At 41.0% G+C, this 23,200-nt stretch overlaps 1 protein-coding gene across 8 annotated transcripts in view; it reads right to left on the bottom strand.

Annotated features, from left to right (window-relative positions):
• Positions 1 to 23,200, bottom strand: part of LOC129732609 (uncharacterized) — a 283,879-nt gene that overhangs the window by 121,797 nt on the left and 138,882 nt on the right. For 6 of the 8 annotated variants that reach the window (XM_055693610.1, XM_055693612.1, XM_055693614.1 and 3 more), the window contains 2 exons: positions 17,814 to 18,029; positions 17,244 to 17,426 (listed from right to left, as the gene is read on the bottom strand). In XM_055693610.1, the coding sequence (XP_055549585.1) occupies positions 17,244 to 17,426; positions 17,814 to 18,029 (399 nt within the window). The remainder of the gene's footprint in view (positions 1 to 17,243; positions 17,427 to 17,813; positions 18,030 to 23,200) is intronic. The other 2 variants (XM_055693615.1, XM_055693617.1) reach the window with 1 other exon arrangement.

Raw genomic sequence — 23,200 nt, 5'->3', positions numbered from 1 at the left:
AAGTAAATAAAGTAAAGTTTTACTGAGACACGAAGCTGCTTACTCTTTTAATAAGACTACATGCAAAACGAAGATGCATGCATCAAATGTGTATCTCAAGAATGGCACATAATAATACAGCAATTTCCAATAAATGGGTCAACATGTGGCAGATTTTTTTATGAGATGAATGAAAACTATGTACTTAAAGGTTTGAGTTTCCAATATCATAAGCGAACATTACAAATAATACGGGATTTTTCTAATTTCCAATCAAATGTAAATACTACAAATTTTCTCAGTAGAATTTTGCCGTTTATTAACTTATACTTTTGCGAGTCGATAAAAAAACTGCCAAAGGTTTTTTTTATTAAGCTCATGAATGAGCAGTTGATGTTCCAGAACATTTCCGAAAGCCAATCAACATGCGACTACAGTTTGGGAGTCAGTGGTATTCGGAGATGTTTTTTGTGAGAGTAACATGCTTCTTGGAAAACTCGTCTTCTTCTATTCAAGGTCACTAGTGTTTTTTTTATAGTGAAGGTGTTTTTCAAAAAAAATATTCCATACTAAAAAAAATTATGTGTGAAGATCCCGAATGAAACTTCCGAAAATCGATCAAAAGTATGAGAAAATGCCCCCTGTTGAAAATCGAAGCTCACAGATAAGGAAATGAGATGAGATATAGGAATACCACGAAAATGAATGTCGAGAGTAAATATTGAAAAGGTTATGGCGAACGGATTGTTCATCCCATCGATGTCGCGAACGGAACGGTTCGTGAGGCAATATGGCCCGCCCAATCTCACTTTCCAGGTCCAATTTGGTATCGACAAACCCGTTGAAAAATGAAACGAATTCAACGACGCCCAAACACAAATAGAGGAGATGGAGAAACATGTGCAGACTCGGGCCCAGTTCGAGGAGTTGTACTTCAAGGTGAGGGCAGAGTTCAAAGCGAAATTACCATCCACCCATTTCTCTTCCCTTCTCCTCTGGATCCTCACGCATAGTGGCAGGTGCCAATATCCATTTGCCCAAAATAAATCTGACAGAATTCAATGAGGAACTCGATGAATGGTTGCAATTTTGTGACACGTTTAAGTCACTGATTCATAGCAATACGGATCTGAGAGCGATACAACGTTTTCACTATTTACGAGCGTCTCCAAGGGGTCATTCGCCAAAATGTTCTTCTTGCAGCAGTCCTCATTACTTGAGTGATTGCCCAGAGTTCGTAAAGATGCATTTAGGTAAGCGGTTTCAGATCGTCAATTCGAAAACAACTGTGTAGCAACTGTCTCCGGCGTGACCACTCCAGTCCAAGTACCGTTGCCGTACGTGTAGCAAGAAGCACACTCTTGAGTCATCAGCATCTGGTTCTGGTTCTGCGGTTGGTGTTCAGGTCTCTGATCAAGGAGCTGGGTCTGTTCCCTCCACGACTCGGCAGTCTGTTCAAAGTTCGGTGGCCACAATCTACGCGTCCATAATTCCAACAGTTTCGAGAGAGGTGCACGTTTTTATGTCAACGGTTCCGGTATCGGTGAAGAACTCACGTCACTCACGAACATAGAGGTCGACTGACACGCATTCACCGATCATCGCATTCACCGGTCGAGTTATTAGCAGCGAAATATCGTAGGCCACACTCACGAGGTTAGTGCTGTGCGATGTCCATGTTGCTGCCGCCATGCTTCTGGCCTACTTTTGTTGACAACTGGATTTCACAGACCCATGAGATTATGAAGGGACACCAGTGGAATCACTTAAAAAGGACAGAGTATCTATTGGATCGATACTCGTAGATCACCCCCAGCACTCCGATGGTAAACGTCAAGAATTTGAAAGAGGCTAAATACGCTTTGGTGTGAGGTATTCAATTACTCCTAGCTCTGGGTCAACGACAGCTCTCCTTCGAGAACATGATGACGATTTTAAACCAGATCGAAGCGGAGATGAACCCGGCACTCGCTCACTCTACTGTGGGAAAATCCAGATGAATTAGACGTGCTCACTCCCAGTCATTTTTTGACGGGCACTTCCCTGAATACTCGGCACAATCAGTAATTGCAGCAGCTGATTCAGCATCATTGGAAGCGGTGGATGCGGGAATATACCTCGTAACTCAGCAACCAGAACCAACGATACTTTCGCGTCACTCCACTCAAAGAGGGCTATCTACAAGCACAAGGAAGCAGTCCTTTTAATGGGTTTTAAAGGTTTACAATGGAACTGTAATGGGTTCTATGAGACATTTAAAGTACTTTCCAGCAATTAAAAGTCAACAAGGAATACAGGAATAATAATAGAAAACACAGAAATACCAAATACTATGGATAAAAGAACGTGTGAGGAGAGCTGCGTGGTGAACAGAAGGACTTTAAATTCCGTACGAAACGCGCTGTATTATCAAGATGAAATACGCAGGTTTCAACCCACAGGCCAATTTTGTGCACTCCACCGTGCTGGAGGTGATCTCCCAGCTGGTCTCGAGGTACGATGCAGGCCTAACAAGCCAGTTGTCGTAGGTTCGAGTCTTGGCGCAGGAGAGACTGTTAGTGTCAGTAGGATCGTAGCGCTAGCCGCGCAATCGTCACTTAACTCTTAACAGTTGGCTGCGGAGTCTGTGTAGGTTAATCGTTCCATTATTCATCTCATTAAGCAGGTCATTCACGAAAAATGCATGGAATGAACACCAAATTTTCACGAAATCATTGAGCAAATAAACAAAATACGCTTACGTGCTCTTATGGAATCGCTCAGCATTGTATATTTAGTGAAAAAACAAACAATTTTTTACAACGCTTCCATATCCATCTCAAAAGTTAAATCACTGCTCAATTATTCATCTCAAGACGCCCCCATATACATCACACTGTTAATCATAAATGAAACACATTATCATGAATGAACGTAGCCGCAAACCGTCGTATTAGGTTACCTAGGTATCCGCTGTAGTTGTTTACGTGCAAAATTGGTAAACTAGGTAACCAATATAGTGCTGTCGATTTATGGCAATTATGTCGGAATAATTTTACATTTTCAGTACGATTTGTTCGTAGTAACAGAAACTGATTTGGCGACTTTTGTTTTTTTTTTGACGTTAACTAACGTCTATATCGAAGTTAGGCCCCTGAATTTGAAAATCTAGTAATTCAACCAGGGAAAACCAGAGAAAAGTGGTCAGGTTTTGAGCGCTTAATTTGCAGTCATCTATAATCAGGTTTCCGAGGTTTTGGCATCAATCGATCAGAAATTCTTTTACGGTTAAATTTATGTAACAAAAACAAACTATTGTTTGAAATACACTATTGAAAAATTGGTAATTAATATCGATTGTCTAAATCATACTGCGCAGCCAATCACTACCTCTCTTCCCAAGCACAGTCAACACTAACGGATACAATCGATCTGACTTTGTTGTTATTGTTGTTGTCACTTTCTGTTTCCGATGTTCATGTTGCTGCTAGCGGCAAAAACCTTGCAAATATGCATCTTTTTGCTGGTGTTAATTTTACGACAGCGGCCGGCGCCCCATCAATCTGATTCCAAAACCGCACCAGTGACATGCGGACGCTAGGTGATAGCAGCTGAAAGGAGGACATACAAAAGAGTACCGCTCATCTTGTGCCGGTTTCACCCGTAATGCTGGTGGCTTTAGTAGTAAATGGCTACTGCAAAACACTTAAATGGCTGGAATTCTGGACGGACTAACCAGGAAACTATAATCGGCAACTGGCACCTTTTGGTGCCTCGAAATTTTGGTACAGAAGCGGCTAATTGAATTTTCTGTTTTACCAAATGCTGCTGCTAGCGGAAAAAACCTTGCAAAAATGCATGTTTGTGTTGGTGTTAATATTACGACAGCGGCCGGCGCAGCTTTCAAGAAACATTTGTCTCTACCATTCCATCATCTATGTAGCCCCTCCTTCTTTCTAATTATCTGACGAAGCCTTGGTATAAAACGTATCGTTCGAACATTTCACCCCATCAGTTTCATTACTAACCGTACCGGATAAATACGGACGCTCGGTGTTAGCAGCTAAAAGGAGAAAAAACAAAATAGTACCGGTCATCTCATGCCGGTTCACCCGTAATGCTGGTGGCTACTGCAAAATACTAAAATGGCTGGAATTCTGGACGGAAACCAGTAAACAAGAAATCGGCAACTGGCACCTTTTGGTGCCTCGCAGTTTTATAATAGAAGCGGTTAGTTGAATTTTATGTTTTACAATTGCTGCTGCTAGCGGAAACAAACCTTGCAAAAATGCATGTTTGTGTTGATGTTAATTTCACGACAGCGCTAGGTGTTAGCAGCTGAAAGAAGGAAAGACAAAATAGTACCGGTCATCTCGTGCTGGTTTCACCCGTTATGCTGGTGGCTGTTGGTAATAAATAGCTACTGCAAAATACTAAAATGGCTGGAATTCTGGACGGACTAACCAAAAAACAACAATATAATCGGCAACTGGCACCTTTTGGTGCCTCGAAATTTTGGTACAGAAGCGGCTAATTGAATTTTCTGTTTTACCAAATGCTGCTGCTAGCGGAAAAAACCTTGCAAAAATGCATGTTTGTGTTGGTGTTGATATTACGACAGCGGCCGGCGCAACTTTCAAGAAACATTTGTCTCTGCCATTCCATCATCTATGTAGCCCCTTCTTTCTTTCTAATTATCTGATGAAGCCTTGGTATAAAACGTATCGTTCGAACATTTCACCCCATCAATTTCATTATTAAACCGTACCGGATACATACGGATGCTCGGTGTTAGCAGCTGAAAGAAGGAAAGACAAAATAGTACCGGTCATCTCGTGCCGGTTTCACCCGTAATGCTGGTGGCTACTGCAAAATACTAAAATGGCTGTAATTCTGGACGGAAACCAGTAAACAAGAAATCGGCAACTGGCACCTTTTGGTGCCTCGCAGTTTTATAATAGAAGCGGTTAGTTGAATTTTATGTTTTACAATTGCTGCTGCTAGCGGAAAAAAACCTTGCAAAAATGCATGTTTGTGTTGATGTTAATTTCACGACAGCGCTAGGTGTTAGCAGCTGAAAGGAGGACATACAAAATAGTACCGGTCATCTCGTGCCGGTTTCACCCGTTATGCTGGTGGCTTTTAGTAGTAAATGGCTACTGCAAAACACTTAAATGGCTGGAATTCTGGACGGACTTGCCCAAAAACAACAATATAATCGGCAACTGGCACCTTTTGGTGCCTCGAAATTTTGGTACAGAAGCGGCTAATTGAATTTTCTGTTTTACCAAATGCTGCTGCTAGCGGAAAAAACCTTGCAAAAATGCATGTTTGTGTTGGTGTTAATATTACGACAGCGGCCGGCGCAGCTTTCAAGAAACATTTGTCTCTACCATTCCATTATCTATGTAGCCCCTCCTTCTTTCTAATTATCTGACGAAGCCTTGGTATAAAACGTATCGTTCGAACATTTCACCCCATCAGTTTCATTATTAAACCGTACCGGATACATACGGACGCTCGGTGTTAGCAGCAAAAAGGAGGAAAAACAAAATAGTACCGGTCATCTCGTGCCGGTTTCACCCGTTATGCTGGTGGCTGTTAGTAATAAATAGCTACTGCAAAATACTAAAATGGCTGGAATTCTGGACGGACTAACCAGTAAACGAGAATAATCGGCAACTGGTACCTTTTGTTGCCTCGAAATTTTGTTACAGAAGTTTTGTAAAAGAAGCGTTGCAATTCCTCTAAAATTCCCTCTTCAATGGAATATAAGAATACGGTAGTCAACGTCATGCGGTCGTGTCTTGAATACCACCCTCCTACTTTTTTCAACGCAGTGAAAACAGATGAAAATACATACTGTTAAAATCTAGGATTTGTAAAAATTCATCTCATATATTTCTGCTAATTGAAGCTTTTATTTGGAAATTTGAGGTGAACATTTTAAAGATTAAATTATTCTTTGTGTGGTGAGTGATTTTGTTTAGGGATTAAAATAAAAAGTGGTCCGCTAGTGATGAAAAAAAAAATTGGTTGGCTGCTGAACGAGTCCCGTTGTAGCGGCATAGACCAATGCGCGGATTTTGTATTCTGATGTAAGTGATTGAAATAAATAAGTTTTCGAGTGCAGATGTCCGACTATTGTACGAAATTTAGAGCTTTCAAGTAAGTTTTTGAGGATTCTACCTTATGAAAAATCTAAAATGAAGTAAGAAGAATCCATTCCATGGATTAGAAAATTGGTTTAATTAAAAAATATGCGTTTTTTCCTGTTTTTAATTGTGTTTTTTAATGTTGTATAACATGAATATATGGGGTGAGATGAATAATGAAACAGTTCCCCTGTAATAAACAATCCGAATCGGAATGTAGCGTCAAGGCCTTGCTTTGCCGTGTTGGATGTATGTTGTTGACGAAAAAGGAACGAAGCAGCCCCCGACTGAATTTTATGGGGGCGTATTTTGAATTCGACATAGCATCTCTATGATCCGTCACCAGCAAAGATAGTATGGGAATTGTGATTAAAAAAAGTAAAATAGTCCAAACTTCATTGGCACCCTATCTTAGAAACATTAGTAGCTATCTGAGACAACGAAACTGTTGAATATCGAAAATAGTAAACTACATTCGTGGTGGTGATGTTATTTTTGGCCTACAAGGAATAACGTGATTTAGTGTGAAAAAGTTTTTTGCAAGGGTTTTTGAGCATGTCACTGTACTCAGACTACTAACCAGCAGAAGTCATCTTAAGTTCAAAATTGTTTGAAGGATTTTCTCCATATATTTAGGTATTTACAATAATACTTATTGTGTGGGCAAAATTACCAACCCATGGTGGTGATAAACAAATTTTTCAACTTTCCATTTAAAATATTAAATGCTCTGAAAAAAAAGCAAAGGTAAATTTAGACCGATGAACAGATGGCCGCGGCTAAACGTACCGATTAATGCGAAATGACCCTAAAATAAGCTTCCATCATTTCCAGTTTCTTGTGGGCTGTGGATTCTACGACAAACGGTGAAAATTAAACAGTTAGTGAATGCTACTACTGTCCTATTTTACTACCAGTAAATCCATAATTAGTTTTTACGCCCAAGGTAGTAATATTATCACTTTCTAATGTTAATTTTACCCACACGTGTCCGTTTTACCTCCAAAATATTCTTTTCAAAAAAAAAAAACTCAGGAAAAATTTTGAAAAAAAAAAACGCTTATACTACTTGAGTATCTTTACTTTACTTTTTGAATCAGCCATTAGTGGCTCAGTTAATGTGTGCGATCGACTCATGGCTTTAGTGTTAAATTGGGAAGAAATTATTTCACTGTAGAAAACTTGACATTCCTGTTTATTGGACACAGACTCTGCAGCCAACGTTTAGTGAACAGGACAATTACGGGGCTAGCGCTACGATTTTATCGACTAGCAATCCCTCCCAAGCCCGGATTCGACCATATGACGACTGGCTTGTTAGACCAGCATCGTTCCAAGACCTTTCTAGCCAAGTACAATATCTCAGCGTTAGACTATTATCCACCTTTGAGAGAGCTGCGTGTCATCACGTCACGGGTCGATTTGTGGTGAACGTCGAAGGCATGCAATATGTGTGCAACCACTGACAGTACCCAACAGTTTCGGACAAGCAGCGGGAAATTGCCTAGGAGTGGTAAGGGTCAGACAGCTTACCGGCGATTCCTCGCAAAAGCCACAAATACTCGGAAGCATCTGCAGAGCTTCGAAACACCATCGACGATGTTTAACGGGAGTATGCAGTAGGAGAAGGGCACTAGAAAGGCAGGATGTGCCAAGACGAGGTGCACTGGCGAGATAATTCTTGAGCTCCGAAAAGAGGTAAAGAATGAGAGCAGGCTCGGACATTCACCTCGGAGATGACTTTTCAGCTTAAAAATCTAGACGAAATCACCGAAGGGTGCGACGCTATACTAGCCCTTAAAGAGAAGTACGGGGTGGAGGTGGACACTAAGTCAATCCGCCTCCCAAAGAGTCCAGCGGAGACCCAGGTAGCGCCCTTAAGACTTGCGTAGCCAGGGGCGATTCTGGCATTGAAAGAAGACAAGCTTAAGATTGGTTGGTCAGTGTGCCCCTGGGTATATTTCAACAACCGGACGTTTGCTTCAGATGCTTTGAGAGAGGGCATAAGTTCTGGAATTGCAAGGGACTTGATAGGAGCCAATTATGCAGACGTTATGGAGGTGCAGGCCTCAAAACGAAGGATTCCGGGGAGTCTCCCAAGTGCTTGAGATGTTCCGGAAAATGGGACGCCAAACACTTCATGGGAGGTTCCAGGTGCCCAGCAGGGTGACGCAACTAAAGCTGAACCACTGCTACGCAGCTCAAAAGCTCATGTACCAAGCAGCTTCTGAGTCGTTGTCGGACATTGGCATCGTATCGGACCGCATCCCTCCCGAAAACGGTAATTGAGTTGCGGATAAGTCAAACAGTGTTGTACTGCAATTAGTATGTTCCGCCACGGTGGTCTACCGAAAGGATCACCCAGATGGTCTACCTGTCATCTTTGGAGTTGGAGGGCCTAACGCCGTTGGTAGTGGTGGCGGTTTCAACGCTTGGGCGAGGTTACTCTACGAACCAGAGATTTCAGATCTTGTAAGAAGCTTTGGCGAAGGTCAACCTAGATCTGGCCAACGTAGGGACCAAAAGTATATATATATCAGGAGTGGTACGCGGTCGATCATCTATGTGACGTTCTGTAGCCCAGTACTGGTCACGAAGTGGAGGGTAGACGATTTATATAGTGTAGACTACAACTTGAGGCGTCCGTGGGGGAAAGACATCGCATATCGATGTCGAGCTATTTAAAGACGCAAGGACAAGAGGTAATCTAGTAGATGTAATTTACACCGATTTGAAAGCTGCTTTTGATCTAATTGACCACGATATAGCTTTCAAGAAGTTCAAACAACTGGGATTTTCTGCTCGCCTCTGTGGCTGGTTGACGTCGTACCTAAGACAGACAACTTTACAAGTAAAAATTGGCTCATCTCTATCTCAGGGGTTTACCAACTACTCCGGTGTACCTCAAGGCAGCAATCTCAGCCCAACTCTGTTTATTTTATTTTTCAATGATGCGATGCACCTTTTTACCGGAAATTGCAACCTTGTTTACGCGGACGACTTTAAACTCTTTACCGAAGTGACTAGTTTGGGTGATTGCGACACTCTACCGTCTCACTTGGACCATTTTACTGCGTGGTGTAATATCAAATTTTTTTTAATAAGAAATTGTTTATTTGTGACTAGTAAAAACTTATCGTAAGATAATATTTACACTTCGCTATCGAATTCGAAATTTAATGAAGCTAAATCAATAACATTATTCCTTTGCATAATAAATAATGAGTATTTAATAAACAATTTTTGGATTTTTGTTTTAGTATTCTTGGGTATACATCTCAATTGTGGTCTTGAAAGGTCTCCTATCTGAAGTCTGCGCCATCCATTCAACAGAACGTTCAATTTCCGTTGCAGTGTTCTCCAGGCTGGTTCCACCCGCGTGCATTCACTGAGTTTGTGTTCTAATGTCTCAACAGTGACATTACAGTATGGACAATTTTCACCGTCGGCTCTGTTAATCCGAAACATCAATTTTCGGTGTTCAAGTTTTCTGTTGATAATCAGAAACAGGAAACTCCGTTCGCTGGAATTCGTGCTATGCATGGAGATATTTTTTCAAATCAGGCGCCAATTCGCCGTAGGGTACTCACTAGACACCTTAGGTGTTTCCGTTTGTTCTATGTAGTAATTGTGGATTATTTCACTGGATATATTCTGTTGAATATGTGGAGGGAGTGTTCGAATTTTGAGAATCAATTTCAGGCAGGGACAGTCTATGGAAAGGGCGGGATTTGCTTGAGAAAGTAAGGACATATAAAAAGGAAGGGAATTTATGTCTCTCATATGTCGATTAAGTAGCAACGCTTTGCACTTGAGGGCCGGTAGGTGTAGCTTCAAACCGCCTGTCTCCTTGCTTTGCGCCAGCTGTTGCATTGGTACATTTGCCGCAACACCACGCCATAGGAAGGTTCTCATCGTCGCAGTAAGTTTTGCCGTATGCGCAGCAGTCGGAGTAAGAACCGAAGCAAGATACCAAATCTTCGATGTGATGAATGTATTGAGAAGTATCACTTTTTGGTTCAGGTTGAGTGTACGAAGTGAGTGCAAATAGATTTGCCTAGAGAAACTCAAGACGATGGCATCCCAATTCAATTTGTTCATCAGCCGAACAGAGTTCGCGAACGTCACTCCCAGTATCCGCACAGTATTTCCGTTTCGTAGCCACGGCACAGTGAGTGGCATGACATCGGTGTATCCCACTGATAACGACGTGGATTTCTCCAGGCTCAATCTTGCCCCCGAGACGCGTTCAAAACGTTGTATTATTTCTCTTATCCGCTCCATTCTAGTAAGGCATGTGCAGATCACCGTTACATCATCGGCATATGCGATAACAAGATCAGACTCACAAATCTCTTCGAGCTGCTTGAGCAGTGGATGTAAATAGAGCACAAACAGATGCATGGAGAGAGGATCTCCTTGGCGGACCGATCTCTGGATTGGAAAGGCTGCCGATAGATGCCCGTTAACCAACAGGCGAGAGGACGATAGGTCTCCGATCTTTTTGAGAAGGCGCACGAGATTCGGTTCCAAGCCGAGCGAGCACATGTTGCGAAAAAGGAAGGTTCGATCAACAACGTCGAAAGCGTGACGAAGATCAAAGGATGCGAGCAAACCACGTTGTTTACATTTGGTCAATCATGCGATACGATCCTTCATAGCAAGGGTGGCCTGAAAAATATTTCGGCCAGTATTCGCGCATTTCTGGCTATCGGTTAGCACATGGTGGGTGCTCATAACACTCTCTAGACGCTGCTTCAGAATGCGAGATAAAATTTATAATCAAAATTTAATAGTGAGATCGGCCTGTAGGAGCTCGCTGTTTGATTGTTACTTTTCTTTTTGACAAGCACGATCACACCATCAACAAATTCTGGCGGAAAGTTTCCTGACAGTGCCTCGTTTATAACAAGGGTTAGCTCTCTCCATATAACGTCGTATGTTTTGAGATAAAACTCTCGGGGTAGGGAGTCTCCACCAGGAGATTTATTCGGACTGCTGGACTTGATGGCAGTGAAGATTTCTGCCGCTGTTATTTCGTGGATGCAAGACTCACTTACCGGATCGTTCTCTGGAATCACTCTCTCGCATTTGAATATGTTCTCCGTATCTTCTTCCGTCTCACCCGCTGCATAAAGTGATTGGTAGAAGCGTAGCATGTGCCGTTCAATTTTGGTAGAGTCGTCGATGAGTTGGTTTTCTTCGTCGCGTAACTGTGTAATATTTGTTTTTTTTTTCCTGCGTCTGTTGCCAAGCTGGAACATCGAAATTGGTTCCCCCGCTATGAATGACTCATTGGTGCGCATTATCGCCTGTGTGAAATTGCGCTGTAGGGTCAACATTTTTGCCTTGACACGGTTAATTGTGGATAACATTTCTGGGTTCTGAAAGTAGCCATCGTACGCTTGCCGCAGTTCTCTGTATAAGCGTTGATGTTGCTGATGGAAATCATTGAATGCAGCTTTTGATTTCCAGCGGAAAGTTTTCATTTTAGGTTTAGCGTACAATAGCCACAACTGAATCCATGAGGGAAAGTTGCGTTTTTGACGAGTCCAATACTGCCATTTCAATTGGAACTCATGTATGTTTTCTGCTGTTAGTAAATGAGGACGTAGAGACCAAAAGCCGCGTCCAGGCTCATCTCCTGAATTGTGGTAGACACAAACGTGCTGTTAACGCCTTATGGTCCGTAAAGCAACACACGTGAGAATCAGTTGACCTCAGCATACCTTGTAGACTTTGGCTGACATAAATGCGGTCTAGTCGAGATGATGAGTTGTGTGTAATATAGGTGTAGCTAGGGATGGTTGGACGGAGCTGTACCCAAACATCGAGCAGGTTGAGCTGCTGCACAGATGCAGAGAGCGCGGGGTTGTGATTATTTCCAGTCGAATCGCATCGCCGCACAACACATTTGAAATCACCTCCTATCACTGTGTGTTCCGTTGGATGACGGATATAGTAAGCGAGAGTACTATTCAGGAAGCGATCTCTCTCCGCTCGCAGGGCCGTGCCAGATGGAGCGTATACATTACAAATGGTTTTGTTTTGCGCCGAAGCGCGATCAGTCGTCCGTCGAGGCTCCTCTCGACGTTCGAGAAATGCAAGTGGTCCTTCAGTGCTATTGCTGTTCCTCTACGTGAGTGATCAATATTGCATTCGATGTTATACCCAGGCAAGCTGATTTGGTCGTTTTCTACTTCCTGCAAGAGTTATGTCTACGTTGTGTGTTTGGAGAAACGTTCGAAGCGCGTTTGGCTTTGTTGAGTTCGTGATGGTGTTTATGTTTATTGATGCGATATTGTAGCTAACGAGATCCATTATATATTATATAGCCTCAAGAGTTTATTTATTATTGATATCAATTTCCTCAACCTCATCGTCATCTGCGTTGTTTTGTCGCGATTTCTTGCCTGGCGGCCGACCAATTCGGCGCTTGCTGCTTCCTGAAGCTGATGAGCAGTCTGTGTCGTTTCCATCGGTGGAGGTAGTTTGTCGGGTACTCATTCTGCTGATGGCACCTGTCATTGCCGGGGGTGCCATGAGCGTCACGAGTTGATCAGAAATGTTGGTTTTTGCGAACTTTAGATCGATAGGGTTCGGTACTGACAGCTTCGTGTTACCGAAGGGTAGCTTCGGAGCTACCGGTGCAGGTTTACTTGTACCCGGTTTTTGAAAAAGTAGATTCGGTTTTGGTTGTTGTTTCTCGTTTTTTCCTCCCTCTTCGGGCTTAGGGCCGAACGGTCTGGCAGATGTTGTCTTCTGCGTAGTAGCAGAGGGTTTCGTGGTGGTCGGTTTTTGTCCGGTCTGTTTTGCAACATTCGCGTATGTCTTCTGCACTAGCAACTTTTTATTTTGCACACACGAGATGCCATTATAAATAAATTCACTGCAGTGGCGACATGTTTGCAGCTGCCCAAAGTATGTCACACTCGTCGTCTGGCCATCAATCGTGATGTAGCTTTCAATATTGCGCTTCACCATCATGCGCACTATTTTTCCTCCCGTCGAAAGACCGCCGAAGCGAAATTTGCTGTCCCATACGTGATCGGTGACCGATAGAACCTCACCGTAGTCGCTTAGAAATTCCGCAATTTGCTCGTTCGTGATATCTTCGGACAAGTCCGATAGCTTAACCTCTACCGCTCCATCCTCCAGCGTAATCCGAAGCGTATAGATTTTTCCATCTACTTCGGTTTCGTGCTTTTTGTCGTGTTCTGCTACGATCTTCTGCGCCAGCTCCAAGTCAACGACCTTTACAAAAGCGCATCCAAGTGTCTTACTTGGCTGGAGACGTAGCACCTGTTCGTACTGTAGACCCAACACGGTACCGACAAACTCGTGAAGCTCCTCAAAGGACGGCTTCTTCGGCACGTTCGCGTAATCGATGCGAAACGTGTTTTCGCGTCGAACACTCATCGCGCAGATAAACGCGGCGATAGATCACTCAAAACGGTATTCGAAAAGACTTGTTAAATAGCTTGCGTATGACTTTCAGAGAAAAGGCACGTCTGCTTCCTTCGAAAGTTGAGCGCTAACTATATCAATCGAATGACCCTTATTATCGAAAAGTGTATAACAATCTCGTTTCATCATAAATCGAGCCGGAAAGCCTTCCGCTTTGATGACACGATCGCTAGCCACACGTTGGAGCGTGTAGAAGTCGTAAAAGGTCTTGGTGTTTAGCTCAACTCTGAACTTTCTTTCCGATAACATTAGCAGTTTGTAATAGGTAAAGCGAATCGACAGCTGGGATTCTTATTATAAATCATCCAGGAGTTCGACAACCCGCAATCCCTTTTATCGCTATATTTTGCGTGAGTACGGTCATACTTGGAGTCTTCTGCCGTAATTTGGTCACCGTATCATGCAGTTTGGAACATATTTTAAGAGATACAAATCAATCGTTGCATTTCAAATAACAACGAGTCTCAAATCAATTGAGGTCGGAAGCAGTTTTTCAATTTCTTATTATTGAGAACTATTTCATTCTTATTGAGAACTAGTACATTGATGAAATACGATTCTAATGAAAATCAGAGCATTAGTATATTTGTGAAATGTTAAAAAAAAATTGGTAATGATTTGCTACTTTTTTTTAATTCTGAGCTCTCGTAATGTCTCTTACAACTCCATTATTACCCAGCACTACTTGACATTGCCCGATCCACATGAGCTTCCTAATTATGAATCGTGCTCTGAAGTTGACTTTGAGTCTTTTTCAAACACTCATCATTTTAAGTTGCTAACACTGATAAAACATTCAACTGAGTTGAAACACCATCTTTGGCATACACAAAAGTTCTATGCATTTTAGAACATAAATTTTACTTAACCGAAGGTAGACAGCATTAATTGTTTCCTTTTGTGAAAGCACAATTTCCGGAAATAGTTTGGAATTGAAAGCAAACAAATAATAAATTTTTTCTTTACAAACAATTGTAAGTAGCTGTACGAGTCTCGAATCGAATCCAAACATCCCAATTACTCTTATGGCGAAAACACTTTGTGAGCGTGCACACCCCTTCTATTGAAACATCTCGAATTGCCTTACCCATCAAATAGTGCATAGTTTCTGCTAGAGAGTGTGTCTGTGTAAACTGTTCGTTATCGCTATCTTTTATGTTTCCACTTGGCAATTACTATCGCGTTGTTTATACTACCAAATGTTGGCTATCGTTACCCGGTATCCTTATCGTGGTATCGTGATTCCAGCTTTCCAGTGTGTGCAGAGAAAAATAAAACCAAACCATCCCCAACCAATAATGGGGGCAGACCGCTTTGTACGTGAGCGGGCACAAACAACCCTCAACCTCAACGCAGAGAGATCACCATGAATGGAAAGACTGAAAGACTCGGTCACTCAACCTAATGAAAATAACCATTGGGAAACCTTTTCGAGAAAATGATTCGTAAAATTTTACGATGGTTTATATGGACGCTAACACTTGATCCGATGTCACAGCAAGCGAAGCGGACTTTTCAAGTTATGTTATGTTAGGGGTTAAGGGGAAACAAGATTTGAACGGATAATATAAAGTGATGTCATATGTTTTCTCTCAGTGGTAGTTTTTTTTTCCAAATAACGATAGTCCCGAATCAAATCCGAAAAGAGGCTTCCAGCTTCAAGGAAATGAAATAGAGCGACAAATGCGCTTTGTTGGTACACGTACAGCAAAGTACCGAGCGACACCGCATGTCAAACACGGTGACTACCGGGGAAGTCGTCGGCTTGATGATGGGTGCTTTTCTATGCTCGCAACTCTAGCTACAACTCATGAAAGGTACAACACAAAACCACAACAAGCATCTAGAGGTACGTTCGCCTATGATGACAACGTAGCATAGTGACCACATGGACGGTGTTCTAATCCGGTCCCGGTAGTGGCTTTCCACTCTCCTCGCGAGGACCCCGCTAAATTGCCGTTCCATTAAAATCGAATCATTGAAAACGATGCTCGACACCAAAAACAGATTCAATCATTGTGCCGTGGGATGCCACTCACTCGTTTCGGAATGGCGCGCAGACTTGGGTCCGGGATTCGTTCGTATTGTGTTCTCTTTTATCTACATAATTAAATGTCAATTCTTACCCACTACCCATTACCATATCGGTTTTCCGGGAACAGTTTCTATTTTTTTTTGTGGTTATTTTGTGAAGTTCGCCTGGTTTGTGGTGGCTTTACGAAACGGCTTTTGGAAGTGTTGATGGCTAATAAAGTTCAAAAGCCGAGCTGTTACAGATGCCTCGGGCAATTTGTTCGATCCGATAATGACAGTTGGACTGCGATGTTTTTTTTTCTGTGTAGTATCTTTTTCATTACTAGTAAAGTCTTCAGTTGAAGTCCATTTCAATCTCGACTTTACACCTGATGGAATGGGTTACCCGCCCATTTGATGGTGGATTTATGTTTTCCGCAGAGGATAACACCTTGAAAAAGGGCAAAACGTGCCGGATAATTGAAATGATATCCCCTTGATGAGGGTTCGGATCGACAATCCAGTCAGATGATATCTCGCAATGACTTTCTATCACTTTCGATTGCCCTCCGGTGGCTGCTTTATGTTGCCCCCAATTTTACTCCAAATGGTAAACTTCCGCTGCGGTCCTTGCAGGTGGACTTTCAATTTGACGATACATACATAAAATTACAATCCGATTGGGGTTTTTTTTCAGCCGTACGTTCTTCTCATGCTTCAGCCGAAACGAAACATCGACATATGTATCCATGTTGCCACCCAGCATTTGGTTTGAGGGGGAAAAGCAAGAAGGAAAAAATCCCAACACGTTAAGCACTTTGTTGAAAATTTAATCAAACGTTTTGGTTCGGTTCTTTGTGTGAATTTTGAATGGTTCGGATGTTTAACGAGTGAAAGCGATGCCCGCCCCATGCTTGCGGTCCAGTCCAGTACGCGTTTGGTGGTGAGATCTATAACCTGCCATCCACACCACTTTGCTACTGATTGGCATTCGCAATATAATTGATGCGATTCATTATGCATTTCATAAAATTTTCGCGTCGTTCATATGATTGAATGATGAACGGATAATCTATTGTTGCAAAACTACTCTTAGTGGTCGGATTTTTGTGGAATGAACAGTCACTTTGATGTTCAAATAAAATTGTATTTCAAATTTTGTACCAGTCGAAAAAGTGGTTCGGTAGTTGTTAATAATTTATTCGCTTAAAACCAATCAATCGAAAGTTCGAATTCAAACTCCATCAAAAATGTCGAAAATATCAATTATGGTGAAAGTGTCATAAATTTAGCACAATACAAGCCCACACTAGTAAGACTACCTATTCTTAATTGTATCTATGAATTCGGTCGATTTTTTTTTGTCACTAAAAACCACTCCGACAGTATCAGGATGTGATAACAAGCAATGACCTTGCGGTTGCTTTCTAACTATGTGACAATCACACATCGCTGGTGAAACATTTCCCACACCACAGCTAATCACAAAAAAAAAGGACTAAAGGCACACGAGGGAAAGCCCAACATGAAAACACCCGCTGGGGAAAGGGAGCACAGCAAAAACGGACCAAAAATTAGACAAAACATTTAATAAGCCGTTAGTGACACACACGCACAAACGGGACCAGAATCGATTCTGCCTGTAATTACCCTGATAGCTGTTCACTGCTGTGGCTCAAATAGTTCAACGGAAATGTCAATTGCGGACTGTCGGTGATAATGAACGGCGAACTGGCCGAGAGCGAACTTGGACTGGGTGAAAAGTCCACTTGCGATTGCTGGTGTAGCTGCTGCTGTTGTTGCTGCTGCTGCAGGTCCTGCTGTCGTTGAAGTCTAGCTTGTCGTGCCGACGAAAGACAGGGTGAGACACAGATTGATGGAAGAGGAAGCAACGGTAGTTTGTTAGGTCGAATGAGAGTTCTGATAGAGTGAGGGATTGTTTGTTTGTGCACAAAGAAAGTTTTGTTCGTGATAGATTTCAACAGGAGTTTGGGTGCATTTCAAACAACGTTATTCGAGAAAAAAAAATGAAAAGTTATTACTATTGCTTACTGTACAGTATATATATTAGTAGCTACGACTACTGAAATTTAACGATGTTACACAACGTTAGATAGTGTACTGCTAATGTTACTAGTAACTGTCCCAAAATTACTCTAAACAGTAACTATTATTCATTCCACTAATAAAGAAACACAATCTAGAAACAGTGCAACTAACCTTGGGCCCTCTATCCGCACGGCATCATCGTCCAGAGGCATCCAGGTACAGCGTCTCACGTCCCCGGCCGGCAAGGTGACACTACTTCCCGTGACCATGCCAGTGCCTCCACTGCCGGCAAGAAAGGATGTCGGTTTCCGCCGGAAGTACGGATTGTCCAACTCATCGTCGTACTGCTGCAGAATGGATTTCGTAATCGGTCCCGGTTGAATGTATCTGGAAAATTTAACAAAATATGCTTTGAATACTGATGAAGGCCGATTGGTGCAATTGGTTCAATAAGGCTTATAGTGTGGCTGACGCTGACAATGCTAATCTTATTAGAATAAAACTAGCTGCCGCTAGCGCATACTTTAGTGGGTGGCAGTCGAACTCACGTTGTTATTCATTTGCCTACCTAAGTAGAAGCCGGAGCTTAGTTAGATTTAATGGAAGCCCTAGAGCAAACATCCAAACTCGTTAATCATTTATAAATCCTAGTTTCTTAGTCGTGTGCTGGTTTTTTTTATTGGATGTCAGAAAATATTCGGAACAAACTTCGCTTTTTTAAACTCTTAGACAAATTCGATAGTCTTATTAAGGACAAATGCTTGCTTTTGAAGCTGTGTTTGTACCTACTTTAGATTTCTGTTAAATTTAGTTTTTCGAAGTTTTAATTATTGATTTTCAATTATAAACATTTGTAACTAAATAAATTTCATGCAATTAGACATTTTTTTTAAATTATATATCAGAAATATATTAAAAGTTTTAATATCTGATAAAAAATAATCATCAGTTATTATATATTTTCAAAACTCAATAATAAAATTAGGATGTTTTTTTTTTTATTTTCGGGAAACAAAACTCAAGTTTCAATATGTTTATGGCAATAACCTATAAACACAAAATCAAAATAAATAGTTAGGAATCAGAAGTGCAGTGAATTGAAACCCATTCCTAGAAATCGTTGATCAAAGTTACTCAAGTCTGTCCCATATGAAATGCAAAATATGCATACCAACATTTAAAATTTATTTTCAAAAAACAAAGATAAGAAACTTAAAGTACAAAATCATATCTGCAATTATACAACAGAAAGATTGTAGAGTCAGAAATCAGCTACTGGAGATATGGAATCGAAAATATTGCACCAAACTCCGAAAAAAAAGACATCCGAGATTCCGAAATTACAGTGTGAAACAAAAAAACATAATAATGAAGGTATGATAACAGTAGTAATTGGTGATAAATGTTGAAAACTCGAGAAGCCCTGCTACGGAAAAATCCAAAGTCTACGCCATGATATGCTAAAAGAGGAACACGAATCAAAAATGTTAATTCAATTTCAGGGATAAATGTTCAATGAAGTGAGTAAAATTTTACAGAATAGAGTTTGGTATTGAAAATCCAGACTGTTGATATTCGGACAACGAAAAAATCGAAAAAAAACTTATTTATACCGCTTTTGAAGGCCTGAAATAGAAAGAAACAGTGCAGAGAGTGATTCCAAATAGAACCCAGAATCGTGCAACTACTAAAACCGACAAAAAATTATTCAAATTAGGTGAGGGAAGTCGTTTAAAGGCCAAGCACGCAAATGATCTCATATAATAGCTTAAAATCGTGAAACGCTTATGAAAGCTAGAAAACGCCACAAACAAAAATTATTACCGACTGATAAAATATGTCTCTAATGACCAGAAATATATCAGAAAAAAAAGGAACCAAAATCGATCCAGGAATTCCATACGCCAGAGAAGCTCAAACAAGAAAATTATCCCACAATGAGCACGTAATTGCGGAAACACATTTATTATATTTTTTTAAAATTGAGCTCAACAATACGCTTTCAAATTACAGAAAACGCCCAGATTCAGCCGAAAATGCAAAAAAGCTCAGTATCGCAAAACCCCGCTGTCAAAGGCCAGAAAATACCACAAAAGAATATAATCCACAATTAGACCCAGGAGAGCAAAAAACGCTTCTATAGGCCAGAAATCCCAAATTGAGCTCAGAAGTGTGAAATGCTTATGAAGGTCAAGCAAAACGATCTTCTATAAGGTTTAGTAACGCAAAAAAAAAGCTTCAAAATTTAGAATAGGCCAAACCGAAACCTAATTCATAGGTCCGAAACCTTGAACTTGAATTTTGAAAAGTAAATCTAAAATTCAGTCCTGTCTCTCTGTCTGTCTGATCCATATAGGCGTAGAAACTACTAAGCCGATCGACGTGAAAATTCGTATGTAGGAGTTTTTGGGACCGGTAAAGGTTCCTATGATAGTTTGAGGCCTTCCTTTCTCTGGAAGAAAGAGATCCCATACAAATGAAACACAAATTTCTGCATAACTCGAGAACTAATCAGGCCAAAATTTAGCATGTTGAGGTTTTTTAGGGCAAGAAATATTTCTCCTCACTACTCCTGAAGAGAGAGGGGGGGGTCCATACAAATGTCTGAAAAACTCGAGGATTAATCAAGCATATAAGTCCAAATTTGGCATGTGGAGGTTTGAGAAAGCAAGAAATATTTCTATGGTAGCTCGAACCCCCTCCCTCTTTTGAAAGAGGGGGGCTCAAACAAATGAAACACAATTTTTCTACATAACTCGATTATCAATCATGCAAATGGAACCAAATTTGGCATGTGAAGGTTTAAAAAAAAAACAAAAAATATTTCTTTAATAAATTGACACCTTCTTCTGCTCTTAAAGGAGGGTTCTCATACAAACGAAACACAAACATCTGCATAACTGAAGAACTTATCAAGCAAATGGAATCAAACCTGGCATGCGGATGTTTCGTGAAACAAGAAATATTTCTATGGTAATTTGATACCTCTGCCTGCACTAAGGAGGGCTCCCATACAAACAAAACTCAAATATATGTATAATTCGAGAACTAATCAAGCATATAGAACCAAATTTGGCGTATGGTGGTAGTTAGTGGGAGCAACAAATATTTTTGTGGTATATCGACACCCCTCCCTTCTCTAGAAGCAAGAGCTACCATATAAATAAAACACAAATTTCTGCATAACTCAGGAACTACTCAAGCAAATGTAACCATTTTTAGCACGTTGGGGTTTTTGGGGACCACCCCGATTAACCACAAATCGTATATCAATGTATGACAATTATCGCAAATCATCTTAACAAGGTAGAAATCGTACACCACGCTTAATATCATGCGCAGAAATTCAGTTTTAATTGTATATCATCTAACTCTAACCGATTTACGATTGTATCCTTAGAATTGTAAGATAATGTGAAACAAATCACTTTCAATCGGAAATTATCGTTTTCTAGCTGACCCGGCAAACTTCGTCCCGCCTATTTTAGTGTTTAATTTAATAATTTTAAACATTTCAAATTTATTGATTCCTTGCGATTGGATTATATCGTTAAAAAAGGATTGGTTTTATTGGAATGGCAACATCATCAACTTTTGGCTTTTGTACATGACCTCTATTCCGGATATATATTGGGTGCATTTCAGTTATTTTCGTTGTTTTCCAGAAACTAAAAGTGGTCATCTTCTAATTCAAAATGGAGTCCAGGGTCAATGCTTGGCTTCTTTACATCATTTCGATTACGGACATATCCATATGTAGTAGTATTCGGTTATTTTCGGCTGTTTCCAAGAAGTTGCCATTGTCCAATTCAAACTGTTGTCTAAGGTCAATTTATAGCTCCTTGCATCATTCTGGATCCCGTGACATTCATATTGGATGGTATTTGGTCACTTTGGGCTATTTTTCAGGAACCGTAGGTCGCCATCAAAACATGGCATTTGGAGACGATTTCCGGCCCCTGAGCGTCATTCTGGTTAAATAAACACCCATATTGGGTGTTATTTGGTCATTTTCGGCTGTTTTCCAGAAACCGGATGTCACCATCTTCGAATTCAAAATGGTGTCTGTGGTCGATTCTAGCTCCTGTGTATCATTCTGGTTCCGAAGATACTCATATGGATATCGGCCATTTTTGGCTGTTTTCTAGAAACCGGAAGTTGCCATCTTACAATTCAAAATGTTGTCTGAGGTCGATTTGTGGCTTCAGTGCATCATAACAATTCCGGAAATACGCATATTGAGGGGTATTTGGTCATTTGCCGCTGTATTTCGGAAACCGGAAGTCGCCATCTTGGATTTCAAAATGGCATTTGGGAACAATTTCTGGCCTTCGTGCGTCAATCTGATTGAAGAAACGCTCATATTAAGTGGTATTTGATAATTTTCGGCTGTTTTCCAGACACCGGAAGTCGCCTTCTTACAATTCGAAATGTTGTCTGAGGTCAATTTGTGGCTCCAGTGCATCATAACAATCCCGGAAATACCAATATTGGGTGGTATTTGGTCATTTGCCGCTGTTTTTCAAAAACCGGAAGTCGCCATCTTACAATTCAAAATGTTGTCTGAGGTCGATTTGTGGCTTCAGTGCATCATAACAATTTCGGAAATACCCATGTTGGGTGGTATTAGGTCATTTGCCGCTATTTTGCAGAAACGGGAAGTCGCCATCTTGGATTTCGAAATGGTATTTGGAGACATGCCAGAAGAAGGAAGGGTGTTGAAACATTATGGAGATGTTTGTTACACCTAAAAACATTCACCTGCCAAATTTGGTTCAATTCGCTTGGTTAGTTTTCGAGATGTGCAGAAATTTGTGTTTCATTTGTATGGGACCCCTCCCTTGCAGAAGAGGGAGGGGTCTCGAACTATCTTAGTCACCTTTCCCGGCCCCTTAAACCCCTATATACAAAATTTCACGTCGATCGGTTCGGTAGTTTCCCAGCCTATATGAATCAGACAGACAGGCAGACAGAGCTGCATATTTATATGTTTAGATAAATGCATATACCAATGAATTGCATACTAGTATTCCTCATTACGTATATCGCCTCAAAAATTGTACGCATATGCTGTTTTGTGCATCAAATGCAAGTTTGTATGATACATATGAGTGCGGTTATTGAAATTAAAACATTATTATACGTATGAAAATTTTGACTGGGACCCCTCACTACTCTTGAAAAGAGGAGGGGTCCATACAAATGCATGAAAAACTTAAGGATTAATCTAGCATATAGAACCAAATTTGCCATGTGGAGGTTTTTGTAAGCTAGAAATATTTTTATGGTAGCTCGAAACCCCTCCCTCCTCTGGAAGGAGGGTTCCAATACAAATAAAACACAAATTTTTGCATAATTCGAGAAATAATCAAGTAAATGGAACCAAATTTGGAATGTGGAGGTTTTTAGGAGAGCAAGTCCACGCTACTTCGCAAATCGATTCTGATCGACCATTTCCGATTTCGCTGAAACTTTGCACAGTTGTTTCCAGTTGATAAAGAGGTCATTCTATACTATCAGTTCTTCATGTAGACTCACGACTGCTGTTTTGAAAAGGG

This window comes from Wyeomyia smithii, chromosome 3, assembly GCF_029784165.1.
Source record: "Wyeomyia smithii strain HCP4-BCI-WySm-NY-G18 chromosome 3, ASM2978416v1, whole genome shotgun sequence".
In the NCBI taxonomy this organism is placed as follows: domain Eukaryota; kingdom Metazoa; phylum Arthropoda; class Insecta; order Diptera; family Culicidae; genus Wyeomyia; species Wyeomyia smithii.
This window is presented reverse-complemented; position numbering and strand designations above follow the sequence as displayed.